Below are 18,909 nucleotides of genomic sequence, written 5' to 3'. Positions count from 1 at the left end.
CCATTCCCCAACTCTCTCTGTTAATGGTACTTATGGCCTTTGATCAATGGGCTTTGATCAGTTGTTGATCAATGGTTATGATAATTTTCATATAAATGATCAAGGAACAGACCTCACCTTATAAAGTTGGGGATGAAAGTATCAACAATTACTTTAAAGGGAAAGTGACACATGCAGTAAATGTTCGCACACCTACATCACTCACAGAACTGCCAGGTGTTGGGTTTCATTATAGGTAAACAAGTCAGAACTGCTAGTAAAGATTTTCCCATTTACCATTGACAGCGAGGTGTTGTTCTTCAAACCTGATATCTGTATGTAATGCTTGAAATATTAGGAGGATTATCCCTTAAGGGCAATGGACCAGTCTACAGTGACCTGATGAGTTTTCATTCTTCTCACAGATGCAAACACTCATGCACACATAACTTTACACATAGGGGGACAACACCCAGAGAGAGCAACTTTGTCCCACTGTGGAGATTGTCCTCTACCATACCAGCTCATGTCTATTCTCCATGCAAATAGAATTGAACTATTGGCCACTGCAGAGTGTGCAGTACTGTACTGCATGGCAAATCAATTATAGACAAGATTAATTCCGCACACTATCACGAATAGAAATTCTTTTTCCATTTCAAGTGACAGCACTGTATGTTATCTGGGCAGCAAGAGTTTATCAGTAAAACAGACATAAAGCTGCAAATTCAGCTGTAAGCGCAAACACAGCTGCAACTGAATAGATACACTGACAGATACAACATACACAAATGCTGAAAGAGAAATAACTGGGGAGATGCAGGTTTTTGTTTTTTTTAAAAAAAAAAAAAAACACTTGCTCAGCTTTTCCTTACTAGTATTATGTATATAGAACTATCTCATAGTATAAGACTTTAACTTTGTTGTTTATTGCTTTTTTATTGTAGACTGTAGTAATTTTATTCTTTTATTCTGCTGATTTAATGCAACAGTTTCTCTCGTGAGATCATTAAAAGTATCTATCTACAGAGTGCTGGAAAGTAAATGCAACAAAAGCCACAGTATAGGTGCCTCTGCCTCGACCCTTGGAGGCTGCCTAGATTTTGGGTCCACTTTAGAGACGTACAGTACAAAGAATGTATCAGTCAGGTGACAAGTTTTGTTTCTGGCAAAAAAAGAGGAAGAAAATAGAAGTTTTCACTATTTCACTAAGCTCGGGAACAGATCATAATATCAATCATAATTTTTTCCTAAGACCTATGCTTAACCTGAAATCTCCATTTGACTGTAATGCAGACTATGTGATTATAATTCTGATAACACTCTAGCTTAAAATAATGTTTAAGCTTGGCTAAGCTATGCAATTTATCAGTATCACATCTTGAACACCCTGTGATAAGAAAAATACTAGCTTGAGAAAAATGTATTGTTCATTTTTTAATCCATCTATAAAATGATGGCCTCTACGGTTGACTGACCAACGGATAATCCTCCTTTTGAAGTTCAGTTACTGTTTTCTAGCTCACCCCTGCATTTCCTGTCTCATGTTTTCCATATCATATAGCTTAGTGGTCAGGTTGCTGTTTGCATGTTCTTCCCATGTCTTTGTGGGTTCTCTCCAGGTACTCTGGCTTCCTTCCACAGTCCAAAGGGTTATTGAGTGATTCTAAATTGCCCATAAGTGTGAATGTGAATCCACATGGTTGTCTGTCTCTCTGTGTTAGCCCTGAAACCTGTTTGCGGTTGCAGGGCTGGAATAGGGTCCAGACTTCCTGAATTGGACAGGCAGAGGAGAACAGATGGACTATATGATCATGCAAATGCATAGGTGTACACATTTCCTCTCCCACAACACAAATAGTATTTATTAAATGTGTACAAAATGCTGTCTACTGTGTGAAAAGCTGAACGAGTTCAAATAGAACAAAGACAAAACAATAACCTGCAACACGAGGCATTAAAATAGAATTTGAAACCATCAGAAGAGCAATTCCTGTCTTCTCATTAATGCAGCAGTCAGATGTAATGTTGAGAATATTAGGTGCTGTGGAATCTAACAAATGCATCAGACAAAATGGAGTGGATACGTGACAGGATTTAAAATTTAGGTTGAATAGAGTGGCAGTAGTCTGGAATATGAGAGAAGACAAGTGACATTTATATAGCACAGTGTTTCAAAGTGTAAAATAAAAACATTCATGCACATGTATTCCTCTTTTACCTTGACAAATACGTAGTCATCCTGCACCAGCAGCGAGTTGCGATCAATTTTTCCAAGGAACTGTGCCGTCACCATTTTGTCCGAGCAGTTCTGAATGAGGCAGGTGACATACAAGTAGCCTGGAGTGACATGGACAGCAACAGGACAGGAAACAGTGACACAGTCAGGAAACAGGAAGGGATAATTACTGCTGGAAATTTTAAACAAAACACATTGGCATTCTAGAATATCCTGTTAATAATTGCAATGCATCTTTGTAATTTCTGCCCCCACACCCTTGAACAGATCCAGGCAGATCATGGACCCTCTCTGTGCCTTGCTCTGCCTGACGTCTCTTCCTGTTAAAAGTTCTTCCTTCCCACCGTCACCAAGAGCTTGCTTACCAGATGGTTGGTTTTCACTTTTGTTGGCCCATAAAGTCCCTCAACTGGACTATTTTGAATACACATTATAAAACTGAATGAAATATAGTGTAAAACATTTTTTATTATGAGGTCTCAGCTAATATTTGATGTGTTTAAATGTGTTGTAAAAATAAAGTAACTTAACTTGAGTAGGTTGAATATTCACAGAGTTTTATGATTATTCAAACAGCATTCACAGTAATGGTACTTGTACTGTACATTGAAGCTAAATACAACTATAGCTTTTAGCTGGCATAATAAAAGCTGTGTAATCTATGTTAAGTAGAGAAAGTAAAAGAGAAAAGGCTCAAGAATGGGGAAAAAATAGGATAGAATATAATAGAAACTAGAAAGCGAAAATTTCAGAAGAAATTTTAAGTGTGCCTATGCCGCTGCTAATCATTGTAGTTTGCCATTCATACGGCTACAGAGAGCAAAACTCAGCAGAGCAGCCATTCTCCACCATGAACTATGGTAAAAACAAACACCGCTCGCGCCTCACAGATGACAGCTTACAGTTTTGTGTAAAGATAAGGTGACTTCATACAGCCCCGATTTGCAGACGATGTGCGCAGAGGTTCATGAGCAGAAGTCCCATTGTACCACGGCAGACACGACAATGTTTGCATGAACACGCTTTGTAGCATTACTTTATTGACCACTTTTCACACATGGTTGCTGTACCCACACAGCCGGCTGTAGCTTTTCATCTCACAGCCCGACACACACCAAAAAAACAGCCGAGAGAGCACCGACTTTACGCCTGAGAGGCGTGATTGCAGATGCCGCTCAGGTGGGTCCACCTCCCTTACAGCGGCACTGCAGACCACGCCCCGCCACACACATCAAACACGCAAAATAAATATTTATGCACTTTTGCATTCACTTTTTGTTACTTTTACACAGTGTTCTGAATGATTAACAATGGCCTACAGCCAATCTTGTGTATTGTTATACAAACTTTGGTTGTAAGATTCAGATAACTATTTAATAAAAGCTAAATATTTTATATGAGAGTAAGAAAGAAAAGTATATCTTTGTGCCCCCCTTTCCCTGTTAATGCCCTACCTGGCCCCCTGGCAAAAGCTTTGCTAGATCCGCCCCTGCACAGTTACCAGCTGTCAGCTACACAAAAAAGGAGCTTGGTGTTATTTGTCTCTCAGAAATAGTTCATAACTTTCCTTCAACTCATTCATGTCACCTAAAAGGTAAACCCGTTTCTCCATCACCAGTTCAGCTCTGATGATTCAGTAAGGACATCTCCTGGTTTGGACCAGCCCTTTTTTCAGCTGTGGCTCCAGCAAACATCAGCTGATACTAGAAATTAAAATCAAATGAATTCTAACAACAGCTGATCAAGCTTAAACGTGCTGCTGTTGTTTAGCACGATAAACAAACGAGAGAAAAGCCGATGATTGATCAGTTTCATGATTGAAGTTTCAACAGGCGAGAGAATGACAGGGGAGGCTGTCATAAAGTTCAACATCAGTAAATTAGCCCGCACACAGCTGTATAGAAACTCTGTCGTGCTAGCTAGCACGCAGTACGATTGTAAAAACTGATTGTAACTGGTGGAGTTACTTTGTGTGTGTGTTTATAAGTAGTTTTAAACCTGATCCACAAAACAGCATAACAGTAAAAGAAGAACTGACTGCGTTACAGTCAGTGCGGGAGCGGCGGCTTCACTGATGAGCGATTCATTTGCAGTTTGGACGCATAGGTGTGAACGTCTCCTGCCCTGATAGCAGCTGGGGGAGGACTATCCTCCTGTGAGCGCTTTGGCACGGGCGAGGTGCCCATGGCAGCACCGCTGCCTGTTGAGAGTAAGAGCTATACGCGCTTTCATGTCAAAAAGTCGTCATAAATAAGTCTCCAATAACACCAGAAAGAGTCGCCAGATCTGTCGCTAGTGGCTTTTTAGAAAAAAAGTCGCTAAGGGGGTCTGAAAACTTGCTAAATATAGCGACAAAGTCGCTAAGTTGGCAACATTGGTGTCCAAGCATACACCCTTGCGGTTACCGTAACTATTCAATGGTTCGCGCAACCTTAAAAATTCCAATGGTTCCTGAAAGCAGCGACGCTGTGCTCGCTGTTGATATTGTCGTCATTACGGTAATGCAAATATGGGTAGACAGGCCGTACCACTCCCGACATACCACTAGAGAGAGCCAACACACCACAAATGAAGTTTGAAATTTGTTTCAGTGGGACCAAAAGATGGAGCCAACACACCACAAATGAAGTCTGTTTCTATGGGGCCAAAAGTTTAATCTTTCTCATGGGCCTAGAAATGGGCCAAAATTTGCACTAAAATCTAAATATTTAAAAAACTATAAAAGTCATAAACACCAAAAGTCATAGCATACTAGTCCAGACCCAGCCGCACAAAATGATATAACATATGTAACCCTTGTCTCAAAACTGTGCCTCTTGGCAAGGGTGCCAAGAGGCACCCTTGCCTCTTGGCATAGGCACACTTAATAATAAATCCGAGGAATAGTAATAAGTGTGCCTCTTGGCATAGGCACACTTAATAATAAATCCGAGGAATAGTAATAAATGTGCCTCTTGGCATAGGCACACTTAATAATAAATCCGAGGAATAGTAATAAGTGTGCCTCTTGGCATAGGCACACTTAATAATAAATCCGAGGAATAGTAATAAATGTGCCTCTTGGCATAGGCACACTTAATAATAAATCCGAGGAATAGTAATAAGTGTGCCTCTTGGCATAGGCACACTTAATAAATCCGAGGAATAGTAATAAGTGTGCCTCTTGGCATAGGCACATTTAATAAGCATAAACTGAAGACTGCAGCTTCTGCTTTTCTGTGGCTGGCTGTTAGAGGGAGTGGAAGAAAATGTATGAGACGAAAAACTAGGCGAAAAGAAAAATGGAGACATCATTTTCCAGACTCCATAAGATATGACAGCTTCCCCATAGACATACAGTCGTTCTAGGATCCAAATGGCCAGGAGGGATTACCCTCACACAGGCACACAGAGAGGCTAGCGCATGGTGCAAAGCTCAACCACTATTGAATTTCAACCAGCAGCTGCATCAGCAGCATCGACTCCTGAAATTCAGCCGCTATGTTCCCCCCAAAGGTGACAAGCTGGCAATAGAGAAAATACTCACACACACACACACAACTTCACACTCTCAAGCCTGCATCCACACATGTGCGAGGTTAGCAGTTCAGATGCACTGGCTGAACCCACATTTATGGTTTGACCTTCAATGGATTACATCAGACACTTGGAAATAAGTTAAAAGTATCAGCTCAGATATAACTTCGAGCTTATCAGCATCTGAAGTGAATTAGACATTCATCAAACTGACCTTGATCTTTCAAAAATACAGCCTCTTACAGGACTCACTGAAACTTCAAATCACCAACTGGCAAACAGAATTTATGCTTACTTCTCACACATTTAACATTAAAAAATAGATGATAGAAAATAGATTCAAAGAATTTCACACATAACTTTGGAGGTACTAACAATTACTACGACCAGATAATGAAACAAAGGTCTTCAAGCTACTTCACGGCAGGCAACTTAAACTGTGTGTCATATATATCAGTGCTGCTTCTGCCCTGCATCAGTGCCTTCTGTTTCAATTCATCCACCAACCTCCACCAAAGCTCAAGGAGAATCACTCCCTCGTTTCTGCGAGAGGCCTGGGAGCCTGAAGGTCTTGCACAGTATCTTTCCATTTCCCAAGACTGTGCGGTTCTGCACAGATATCTCAGATGTCATTCCTGGAATCTGCTGATCTGCTGGGTCACTGCTCCAAGTATTCCAGTTACTATGTGGACCAGTGTTGCCTAAACCTTCCAAATTGTCTCTAGCTCCTCTCTCAGCCCTGGTATTCGCATTTTCTTTTCATTCTTCTTGTGTTTCTTGTTCCTGATGTTGCTATCACTTGGTATCGCTACATCTAACACTATGACTGTCTTCCTCTGCTTGTCCACCACTACTATTTCTTGGTTGGTTACCCATCACCCGTTTGTCTGTCTGTATGTGGAAGTTCCACACAATATTACCTTAGTCAAAATGAGATATGCCCTCAAAGGAGGTTGAGAATGACCAATATATACACACACACACATACATGTATACATATACACACACACACACACACATACATGTATACATATACACACACACACACACACACATATATATATATATATATATATACATATATATATACACACATACACATATATATACATATATATACATATATATATACACACATACACATATACATACATATACATACATATATATATACATACATATATACATATACACACACACACATATATATATATATATATATATATTAGGGGTGCAACGATACTCGTATCGATATCGAACCGTTCGATACAGTGCTTTCGGTTCGGTACGCATATGTATCGAACGATACAACATTTTTAATTTATTTTATCAACTTTCCTTCTGACGATGCTGTCTGTGTTGAGCGCTCAGTGGATCTGCGCTCGACAGTGCAGCCTAGGCGGAGTAGTCGAACACAGATTCACTGAGCGCAGGGCAAGCTAGCTAGACAGAAGTTAAGCTCGTTGCAACATGGCAAATTGAACCTCCCCCACCCTCATTCAGATCTGGCGTTTGGAACTATTTTGGTTTTCATGTGACGTATGACCCTGAAGGTAAGCGTGTCATGGACAAAAGTAAAACAGTATGTTGGATGTGCCAGCAATGCTCAATTGGTGGGAACTAGTGTGTTAGCGCAGTTAGCTCGTTAATGTGTTGACGTCTTCCAGCCCCACTCATGAGGCGATCCGCGGTAGCTCGTTAACGGAGATTTGCCGTGTTGTGACCTTAACGTCATTTCAGATTAACGCTGACAGCACTAGTGGGAACACAACCAATATGACTGCACATTTACTCCGATATCATCCTAGTGCAAAGACAAGTGGAAGCAGACAAAAACAAGCACGCATGCTACAAACTTTACCCGAGTCATTTAGACAGCCGTTAGCACATGATTCTCCTTATGGGGACCTGATATGTTTAATATGCTGCTGAGAATATAGCCCAGAAGAAGCGTATGGTATAGCTTTTATTTTGGAAAGAGACATTTCTCCATAATAAACTCTCTTTTCCAAAGATGAGTGATTCCTCAATCAGATACAGGGCTCGCAAAATCGCTAGCCCGACGTCCTGGGGCTTTTTTCCAGTCGGGCTACCAAAATCTATCTCTGCCCTGCCCGTCGGCCTATCGTAGGAAGGAAAAATATATGTCAATGCTTTTGCATTCTTTCGGAAATGTAGCTGGGTAATTATGTCATTGGCATCGGCCACTGTCAATATGTGACATACTGAAATCGCGTTTGAATTTGCGCTTGTTTTTTGCTTTCACTTTGCAATCGCGTGAACTGTGTATAGAAAGCTACAGTACTGATTGGTGAGTGATGATAATTTGCGCACCAATTCCTCTGACATCGTCTTATCAATCGTTAGCTTACTATGCAAACATGACAAGTGAAATCTCCTGCAGCTTAAACATGTGAGAGGTTGATCGCGCAGAGAATCGCTGAGCGTTATGTTAGTGCGTGTGTAAAAGCAGCAAGATATATATTTTAGTTCTGCTGAGCCAAATAAGACAGGTCAGGGTGAAGAAGTGACAAAACGGAAAGGTTATGACAAATCAGACTATAAGGCAAAAAGAAAGTGCAGCTTTATGGTTTCATGGACAAAAGAATTTCTGTGGCTGCAATATGACGAGCTAAATAACCAGGGCTGCACATAAGTGGTCCGCAGGTGCGCATTCGCTGTCAAAATAAAAACCCGCACAAGATAAGAAGTTGCAACGCGTGTTTGCGTACATAAGATTTTAAGGAAGAGGACAGACATTTGTTTAGAACTCTTACAGATGTCGAAGAAGCTCCTTTAAGCAATTACTGTGATGTTCCTCCACCTCCAAAGAAATGTCAGAAGGAGTCCGAACCACAAAAGAAGCACGTATTCTCGGAAAAGTGGTTGCAGGAGGTGAGCTGGCTTCAAACAAATGATGAACGCACAGAGATGTGGTGCAGAATGTGCCGTGAAAATTTAATAAATGACAAATTAATAAAAAGGCATGAACATTTTTTTTGTATCGAAAAAATATCGAACCGTGACACCAAAGTATCGAACCGAACCGAACCGTGAATTTTGTTGTATCGTTGCACCCCTAATATATATATATATATATATATATATATATATATATATATATATATGACAGAGAGAGGATGACTCTTTCTCCATGTCCTTTGCTCAACAGAATGGATATTAATCTACCTGGTTTACAAATTCATAAAAGACAGTTTTACAGATGTCTGTGTTTTAATGTACCATATCAAGTCACCTTCATTCACATGTGGTACATCCTATCTTCTTTATATTGATGTCTTTTACTACTTCTTTTCTAAAGTATTATCTTAGTAGAATAAAATCAACATACAACTACATAAAAGAAAATTCAAATCAGTTCAGCCTCAGGATGACGCAACTTCATATCACATGACTGAGTCAATTCTTTTCATCAGCACTGTACTTTTCCTCCTCTGCTTTGTCTTTGTTCAGGAGGTATGTGGTCTAATAAATGGAGTGGCTAATTTATTGAAAAGCCCAGACATTTAATCAAAGCAGCATACGGTGGAGAACTCATTAAAAAACTATTAGATTGGACTAAGTGTTCAATTCCAGCTTGTGGCACACTCATTTCTTCATGCCACTTGCTGTCCTCACATACCTGCAACCACACTCACATGCTGAAATTGGGTGGTATGACGAGGAAAACAGCAACAGGAAAACAGGGCATAGCTAACGGGATATTATTGAGACTGTGGTGCTTATTTAAAAAAATACAGAAAGCAATACATGTGATACTTGTAGAGACATGTACACATTTACAGTACTCCTAACATTACAGCGTCAATATGTGCATGAACAAGATACTCTCATGCTTTCTTGCCCTTCAATCTCCCTAATGACAAACTAATATACAAAGACACACTGCCAGCTAGCATCTCTGTGCACACATGGCTCATCCATCAATCGACCACCCCATCTCCTAGGAGACTTTCCTCCCACCCCTCCAGCCCTTCTCAAACATCAGACAGCAGTCCTGGGAGCTGAGGGCAGGGCCACAGTTCCTCATCTCTCCTGTGTCCTTTTTGGTAGCATGCCACTGTTTAACCTTGGCCATGCTACGCATGACAGGGTTGGAGCAGAGGATTTGGGGGAACAGGGTGAACAGATTGGTTTAGCATGCCTGATCGCTCCAGCCTTCCTCAACTATCTATTTGGGCACAGAAGCAAGGAGAGGAAGAGGGAGGAGAATGAGAAAGATGAGGCCATGTGCCCCAGGAAGAGCTCCCGTAACTGGGCAGTCAGCCCAGACAGACAGCCTCTCATCTTCACTATCCACAAACACAGGGAGCTTTGTTCAGCCCGACAGATTTCACAATGCAGGCAGCATCTTTCTGTGTGTGGGTTAAAAGATTGCTCGTCTCCTCCTCAAGAGGTTCAGATTTTAATGGCCATTTATAAAAGGGAGGTTTATTGAGAATGGAACAGCAAATATAATAAACACATCCTTCATTGCGCCCTTCAGAGTCTGCCACTCCTATCTGACTTTGCCTGCTCAGGTTTATTTAGAGGTTATAGTTTAGAATTTAGGATTATAGTTTGGGAGACTGAGAGAAGATGAAGTCAAGATGTGAATAAAGAATCTGAACATTTGGCACCTTCATTGACAAATGCACAATGTCAAATACACATTTCTATTACCCTCTTGGCCCTGTATGTGGAGGTGTTCGCCTGTCACTCAGGAGATATGATAATCCAAATTCACTGGTGTTGCCCTGAGGGACCATGAGTATTTAGCTTATCCATTAATTCCCCACTGACCCCTCACACATAAACACTACCAACACTCCCACACCAAGGTCATTCGGTCATCTCTTCTTTTACTTGCTTTTACATTGTAGTGCTAGCACTGCCTGGATAGGTAAAACACATTATCCTCTACCTCAAGAGTTCTTAAAGAGAAGTTGATCCTCATGTCATAGTTGAACTGAATGAGGCATCAGTCATATCTGGCAAGGATATTTCAAGAAACAAAATTCATTACCATCAATCCGGCATAGGGCCATATTGGCCTGTGCAAATCCAAATCACTCCTTACAGATTTACTAAAAAGGCACAGTGACAGTTTTGCTTTGATTGTCATGTGACCTAAGATTGGTTATGCCTTTGACTTTGAATCCTTAGTTAATATATATCTGAGTCTGAGTTTCTGTTTAGGTATTTCTGTACTCTATTGCATGAAGTTTTAATTCTCATTTTTTGAGGTTTAGATTTTTGAGGGGTTTTTTTTTTAGGATCTCTGCCTGGGTTTTATTACTCTCTGCCTGGGTTTTATAAGCTTTTCAATTTTCTAATATTATTTCTAGTGCTGTCAATAGATTAAAAATATTTCACTAAATAATCTCACAATTTTCTGTAATTAATCACGATTAATAGCAATTACTTGATCAATAGCAATAGCAATTCAAAGAGTATTTAAATCATTTTCTTGCATCTTTTAACACAGGTTATTTTCTGTGAAACTTTTTTAAAAACCTACATACTAATAGGTAAATATACACTAATATATAATATATATTAGTGCTGTCAAACAATTAAAATGTTTAATCAGATTCATCACAGGGTTACAGTGTATTAATTTGGATTAATCACAATTGAATATTCATTTTTATTCTATATTAATCGCATTTCATTTTGCATGAGCAAACAGACTTGAGAAAAAAGGGAGAATGTACGCACTTAACATGTTTATTAAAAATCTTGAACATTTCATGTTAACAAAAAACTACAAAAATGTAAACATTTATCCTCTCTCTCTCTGTCACTCTTGGGGAGGCACTTCAAATCCTTGAAACGAGAAACCAAAGCTATGTAAAGTGCGTGTTCTCAACGATATTAATAGGTCTGCAGTTTGTTGTAATCCACTTGGCAATTGTGTCAGTCAACATGTCTGAGGTAGACTTACTGAGTCCCCGATTCTCCGTGAGTGGTTAGCCAAAGTCCTAGCAGCATCCCCGGCTAACATAGGCTTCACGTCAGTGTGATATTTTAAGCTGGAAGTGCTTCGGTGAAAAGAAAATTCCTTCTTGCACAATTTGCATAATACTTTATGTCGGTTGACTGTTCCGTCTTGTTATTTCTTTAATACTCAAATTTCCATTGAGAGGTCCAATGTACGTTTATCATCTTCCATATTGAGTTGATTGGTTCAGCTGCCCATTTGCACATGTGCGAAGGTAACTCTATTTGGACACACTACCCGAAATGCATTGACAGAAACATATCAGGGATTTTGAGTCATTCTGCACTCCATGCGTTAAAAAACTTTTATCGCGTTGACCGTGATGACAGATAAATTTGCGTTAACATGTTAATTTTCACAGCACTAATTATTTCCTTTTGGTTTTACCTTCAGGCTATTATTAATTCTGTCCTTCCCTGAATTCAGAGTGAGTTCTCTTGTGCCTTTAGTTGGGTTCTTTGTTATTTTAACAGTTTAAAATTAGTTGTCTCTTGTGTCTTCCTTTAAGCTTTACTTCATCCCCTGTGATTGTCTTGATTACTGTCACCTATGTCTCATTACCCTCCTGTTTCCAGTTAAAGTGTATATATAGTCCTGTGCTTCTCCTTAGTCTTGTCTGTAGTCTTTATCTTCCTCTGTGTGCTCTTAGTTTTGCCTGTTTCCCTGCAAAGACCTTAGAGTTCTGCTTGTATTTGGATTTGGCTGTAGGCATTGCATTCAACCTAATAAAGGTTCACCTTTTTGTTTAAAATCCTGTATTTTGGTCCTCTACTCATCAGCTTGTGATAGTGCCAGTTAATGTATTTTAATAACATGCTTTTAAACCCAAGTAAGAATACACCTGGTAGCATTTCAAATTTCAAGTCTCTTTGCTGATTATCTGTTTGCTATTAGTAGTATAAAATTGGACCAAAGCTAAACCTTGTGATTTATTTTACCTCTAGATTTATATCAACTTATAGAAATTCTAATAAAGTTTGATCTTCTTTGACCAAGTGCTAACATTATAACAAGATGAGTGGGCTAATGGAAGATCACTGCACCTCCACTTGTATCTTGCATCTCCATGTGCACCAGATCAGGATCCACATCCACACCAGATACAGACCTGGAACACAGAAGACAATCATGTCAGATGTACATCAGACTTCAAGCTTAAAACCACATATGACTAGTCCAAGCAACACTGCAGTAAAGCACAGTCAATAAATATGTTTTTTTAAATAATAACAATTTGTCACTTTAATGTTTTTAGAATTTTACTTACATATTTCCTTTTTTTACATTTTCTAATTTTAATATTGGAGCAAGACAGAAAACATGGAGAAATAAAACATGGAACAAATGGCATGACCACACAAATTCGCTGCATTCTGTCAAATGATGTGTGTTTTAGATGTTCACCTAACATGGTGAACCCAGGAAAACGTTTTTATTCATGACTCAAACCTGTTAGGGTGGTGGATGGACATGGATGTAAATGTAGAAACATTTAAGTTTGAGTGTATCATTTTAAATATGTATCATTTAAATTAAAAATCAAAGGTTAAGAAATGCTTTCCACTGTTTTTATGGAATTACCAATGTTATATGTCTAGGTTTGCAGGGGAAGACCATCTAGAACTAAACCATTCAATCATAATTTTAGACAACATGTACACGTTGATTTCTACGCTAATTTTATTTTAGCCAATCCAGACAAAGCCCCTCCCACTACCCTGAATTCGATAGGCAGAAAATGTATGGCTGGATGGATAACATGTTATAATGTACAGTCACTGTCCACAACCCCTTTTTTCACTGGTCAGCACTTCCTGGAAAATGCACTTATCCTAACTCATGTTTTAAACTTTAAAACCATCAAAATGTTCTATATGCTCCTTTTTAAAAGCACACGGATGTATACAAAAGTGCATTTGCTCTGTCTGCCCTTCAGTGAGTGGTAAACTAAACAGTTCATCTGATTAGAACTGCATAATGTAGTCTGTAAAATATCCCCCTGGCCAGTAAAGACACAGTGGAGATTTAAAACCTTGTTACTTTTCCTATAAAGAGACTTTACAAGCAATTAGCAGACTGTGAGGGGAAGGAGAAGCAAGGTAGGAAAAGAGTTATGAGGGGTAAGGAATATCAGTCATATTGTAGGTAAAGAGAGAGGACGCTTCAGAAAGAACACGTGAAACAATTTACTTAAAAAAAAATCGTATGTATTACTTCAAATAAGTTACACATTAATAAGTAATAAATAAGTCACATTTCTTTCAGCATTAGAATAATTATCACTCACTGCTTGTTTTTCGTTGCTGGGATGATACACATACGTCTCATACTCTATACATGGTGCAGGTAAAATATATATTTCTTATTTAAAAAATTATTAAAAGTATTCTAAAACTTATTTGGTCGTACTAAATGCAAATGACATTTCAAAATTTTGCCAACGGTACGTTATTGTTTGTGCAATACATAAAACTTAACTTGATTGAATGGAATAAAGTGGTCATTAATAGCCAATTCAAAATCAAGTCTATTGTCTATCATCCAGAAAGTCTTTTCTGTTTTACAAAAACAGCTGCCAACAAATGTGGTTCATCTACAAAACCAAGTTTGCTTCTGGGCTCAGTCCAGTTACTGCTAGTCAGATGTCTATGGAATGGGTTATACACCCATCGTACAAATATAAGAGGTCACCACAATTTAAACAGTGGATGATGAAAAGCGACTGCAGAGACAAGAAGAGGAGAACTCATTATCCATCTGTTAGCCTGATATCAGAAAGAATGTTCAGCTTGCTAAGGGGCATATGAAGGAATGACTGGCAGCAGAGACTGTGATGAAATGTCAGTAATATATAGTGATTTATACCAATGACAGTTAAACTTTTCTAATAGAGCAACTGAAGTGACCACAGCTTAGAGTAGGGCGTCCATTTCAGCTTATCACAGCGGTAAAGAGAATATAGGAGAACTACTTATGTAAGCCTTAGAATGGGACTAGGGACCAACTATCAGCTACAAAACAGCACGTCCATATTTACCTTCAGTATGGTATTGTGTCCACTTTAACAGATTTCTTTTTAAAGACTGACTTTTACCCCGGACAGCAGAGTATCCAAGAAAGGAGGGACAGAGTGCAATAACATGGAATATGTCCAGAAGCAGAATCAAACCTGGATCCCTGGAGTAGCCTTTCAGCATATAGTTCACCTGTTTAATCCACTCTAATAGTTTTCCATTGGCATGTACCTCAATGTAATTTATTTTGCATTGACACCAATGCACAGCAATGCCGAAATACTCCTTTTGCCAGGTTTTAGGATGTTCCTCCTCTTGTTAGTCTCCAATCAGGCTTTAAGCAAACACTGGGCATTTGAAATGTCCTTATCAATAGCTAATTATTTGTCTACCTGACATTTGCAGGTTTTTTTTTTTTAAACTTTCTGTATTTATTTTTACTGTATATATACTTTAAGGTTCTGGACCTGATCAAGAGTCTTGCTGCTTGTTCCCATCTATTAGAAAACCCATGAGCAAACGTCCCATGTCCTCCTTGATCTATCTTGGAAACTTGCATGTTTCTTTGGATAGAAGTGTCAGCTCCAAGCATGCAATGTGAATTCAGACTGAAGGTGAATTTGCACTTTGAGAAATGTTACCCCTCGGCCATCTAGTGAATGATTTCAATGGACTGAATGGCTTTAATGGAATCTTCTACCACTGCCGTGCAGATGACACCCAGTGATACTTTTCTGTCAAGCCCAAAACCTTGACAGCCTCTGCCTCAATAAATGCTTCTCTGCCATTTCTCTGCCACCAGGAGGAGGCCCTGGGGCAGATCCAGTATATACTGGAGAGATTATATCTCTTGGCTAGCCTGGGAATACCTTGGTGTTCCCCCGGACAAGCTGGAGGAGGTGGCCAGGGAGAGAGAGCTTCTCTGCATAGGCTGCTGCCCCTGGGACCCAGCCCCGGATAAACGGAAGAAGATGATGGATGGATGGTATTCATATTTCTTTTATCTCAATTCCAGTTAAACTGAGGTTCCAGTACTCAGCCCAGACAGTTTCCCTAAGGAGGTTAGTTAGTCCATCTCCCCTGTCACCAGTAAATCAAATCAAATCATCTGCTAAAAACCTCTGCATCATTTTTTTTTTTACCAACTCCTGAATTTTGAAAGTCACATCTCAAAGCTCGTCCATTCTTGTATCCTTCAACTCAGAAATATTGTGAAAATCAAATCTTTACTGTCATTCAATCATCTTGAACTTTCAGGACGCATTTTAATCTTGCTCCTGCCTTAATTATTGCAATTTACTATCACCAACTGGTGCAGAACATAGCACCAAGGCTACTAACAAAAACTAGCTGGGGGCCACATATTACAGCTACCCTTGGATTCCTTCAGTGGCTTCCAGTGTAACTAACATAAGGCTCTACACCCCTGCTTATGTAGCAGAGCTTGTAAGATTTTATCAATGCAGCCGGCCTCTCCGATCGTCTAACCAGGGTCTCCTAACTGTCCCTCGCTCTGATTGAGCCTTTGACATTGTTGTACCCAAACTGTGGAACAGCCTTCCTCAGACTATTAAAACAGCAGATTCTGTTATTTGTTTTAAAACAACTGCTGAAAACTCATTTTTATAGGTTAGTGTTTCCTTAATCTTTTCACATTTTTTGGCCATAGTTTGCAACCATGCATGCATGTATGTGTGTATGATGGAACAAAAGTGCGTGTCTGTTTTTGTGTCTGTATGTTCAAACATGTACACTTATCTTCTGTACATATATATCTCTGTTTTGAAAAGTGCTATACAAATAAATTCTTCTTCTTCTTCTTCTTCTTCTTCTTATTATTATTATTATTATTATTATACAAGCTGTTTTCTTCACCTATTCTTAAACATTTTACTTTTTTTTTTAGTTGTCAGCCTTGCAATGTCAGTTCAATTTCAATAAACAGCTTTTTCATTTTATTGAGAATGACAAACACAAAGTTTACAACCTAGCATCACAAAAACAAGGTCCACTGGAACACATTTTGCTAGACCAGCCTAAAGGCAGATTAATTTTAATGTGATATTTTTTATGTGATTTATGTGCACTTGCTGGAAGACTTCTGGTCTCTGCTATTCCTGTTATAGCTGATATGCCTGGCTAAATTTAGATCCCAAAACTCTAACAACATGCATTTACAGTGTGTATGTATGTAAAATCTTAGCCACATATATAAACTTTTGAATGGAGGACCACAATCTTTATGATATTAGTGGTATGGAGCTCAGTCAATAATCAATACAAGTCAATCAATCAAACAAAAAATAAAACAAAACAAAACAAATAAACTAAAAAAATAAAACCAATAAAGCCAAGGACCAAGCTTTGTAAAGATCAAAGTAAAAGTTTCGTAAAGACCAACTGACGCAATAGGCCACTGGCTATATGATGGCACTTGGCGAGGGGTATTAAGTCAAGTGGTCAGCAATTTTTTGCCAGTTTAATCTGCTCTTATATTGTATGGTTAAATGGTCACTCTGTTTTCCAGGTGTTTCTGAGTAAATATTGGATGGGTAGCCAATATTTAAAGGTTTAAGCCATTTTTCATGGTTTCCAAAATATGAATTTGGAAAACAAGTCCATAACTTGTGCCACTATTAAGTCAAAACCAAATGTTATTCACAGAAAAAAAAAAAATGTTTAATCCACAAGTTACAGTAAGAATTACATAATATAGCTCTCATTGCAGGGGTCTCTCACTCTTACTTGAGTATGTAACTTAGGTCTAAAAAAGGAAGCACTTAGGGTGTTTCTCTTCCTATATGGCACCCCTTCCACAAGCTCTCAATTTTTACATTGCAGAGAGGATGATTTGTGAGTTAGCACTGGTGGTATAAATCATAGTTGCTCGGGTGTGTGAACCAGCTCATTTAATATTTGCAAAGAGAGGAAACACACTAACAGGAACTTTAAAAGATGGGAAAGAGGGACTCAATAGTATTTGAATGCTGCACATTTGAACTTATAATTTTACAATAATGCCTATTTTACATGAATGAGTAACATGAAGCTTAATTCAGATGGGAGAAAATGGTAAAAGAGAACAGATGAATAGAAGAATGAAAAAGGAGATAAAATATGAAGACTAGAGTTAGGAGGAGACATACTGGAAGATATATGATCGTGAAAGCTGTGAAATATATACAATAAGAGCCATTTACTTTCTTCTGCTTTCTGTTTCTCTCTGGGATGAGATGACAGCCTTATTATAAAACACTCTGTAGTAATTTCCCACAACTTTGACCCCTGTGCATTACAACCAATGTGAGCATTGAAAGGATAGGAAACACCTGACCTTGAAAAGATTCCTATCCAAGCAGGTTTTTCAGGTTTGCTTCTGAGCAAAGTTTCTTTTTTTAAGTATATTGCCTCACACCAGCTCTACTAATCTATTGAAGGTTGTTTACCTTGGTTAACTTTAATACATTAATGATTGTTAAGATAGGAATCCACAGTTTTCATACAAAATGCAATGCATAGTTGTACTTGGGATGTAAATTACCCCTCTCGTCTAAGTTGTTGCATTTGCTAAAAAGTTTGTCATTTTGGGTGGGAGTCATTTTCACATATTTATTAACTCTTAAAAGAAAAATCTGCCGCTCTTAGTAAATGAAACAGGATGCCTCCTTCCTGCCATCTGGAGATTAATGTATAAAAGAAGATGGTGCTTTGCAGGAAAACCGAAAAATCTATCATCACAGCAACCTCTCTCTCTCTACCTCTTGGTGTGTTTGCTTGTTGCTCTGTGTACATGTGTCTGCTTACTCCACGTTACTTTAGGGGGGCAGGATCCTCCTGGGATCTCAGCCCTCGCCCTGATGTGCCTCAAGCAATCAAGCACCTGTGAATCAGCTGGCAATCAGCTGACTGCTATTTAAGCTGGGACCTGACCTTCAGTCTTGCCCATCTGTAAGTCTCTTTCATCATTGTTAGCACAAAGATTTCAAATGTTAGCTGCGGTTACCTGTGGAGAGTGTTTTGCATGGCTGAGAGAAGAGATTCTGTCCTGGGAACACTGAAGATCAGATGCTGGATTTAGTAAATACAAGACTTTTGAACTAAGAACTGCTGAAAGACTTTATAAATAGCACAACTCTCCTGCACTGTAAATAAAGCCA

At 38.9% G+C, this 18,909-nt stretch overlaps 1 protein-coding gene across 5 annotated transcripts in view; it reads right to left on the bottom strand.

The window, feature by feature from the left end:
* Positions 1-18,909, bottom strand: part of sorcs2 (sortilin-related VPS10 domain containing receptor 2) — a 375,253-nt gene that overhangs the window by 61,017 nt on the left and 295,327 nt on the right. For all 5 annotated transcript variants that reach the window (XM_087837752.1, XM_087837753.1, XM_087837754.1 and 2 more), the window contains 2 exons: positions 12,782-12,846; positions 2,201-2,319 (listed from right to left, as the gene is read on the bottom strand). In XM_087837752.1, the coding sequence (XP_087693878.1) occupies positions 2,201-2,319; positions 12,782-12,846 (184 nt within the window). The remainder of the gene's footprint in view (positions 1-2,200; positions 2,320-12,781; positions 12,847-18,909) is intronic.

Source organism: Neolamprologus brichardi, chromosome 3 (genome assembly GCF_056152115.1).
Source record: "Neolamprologus brichardi isolate AB-2024 chromosome 3, ASM5615211v1, whole genome shotgun sequence".
Taxonomy (NCBI): Eukaryota; Metazoa; Chordata; class Actinopteri; order Cichliformes; family Cichlidae; genus Neolamprologus; species Neolamprologus brichardi.
The sequence above is the reverse complement of the archived record's forward strand: the minus strand, read 5'-3'. Positions and strand labels throughout refer to the sequence as shown.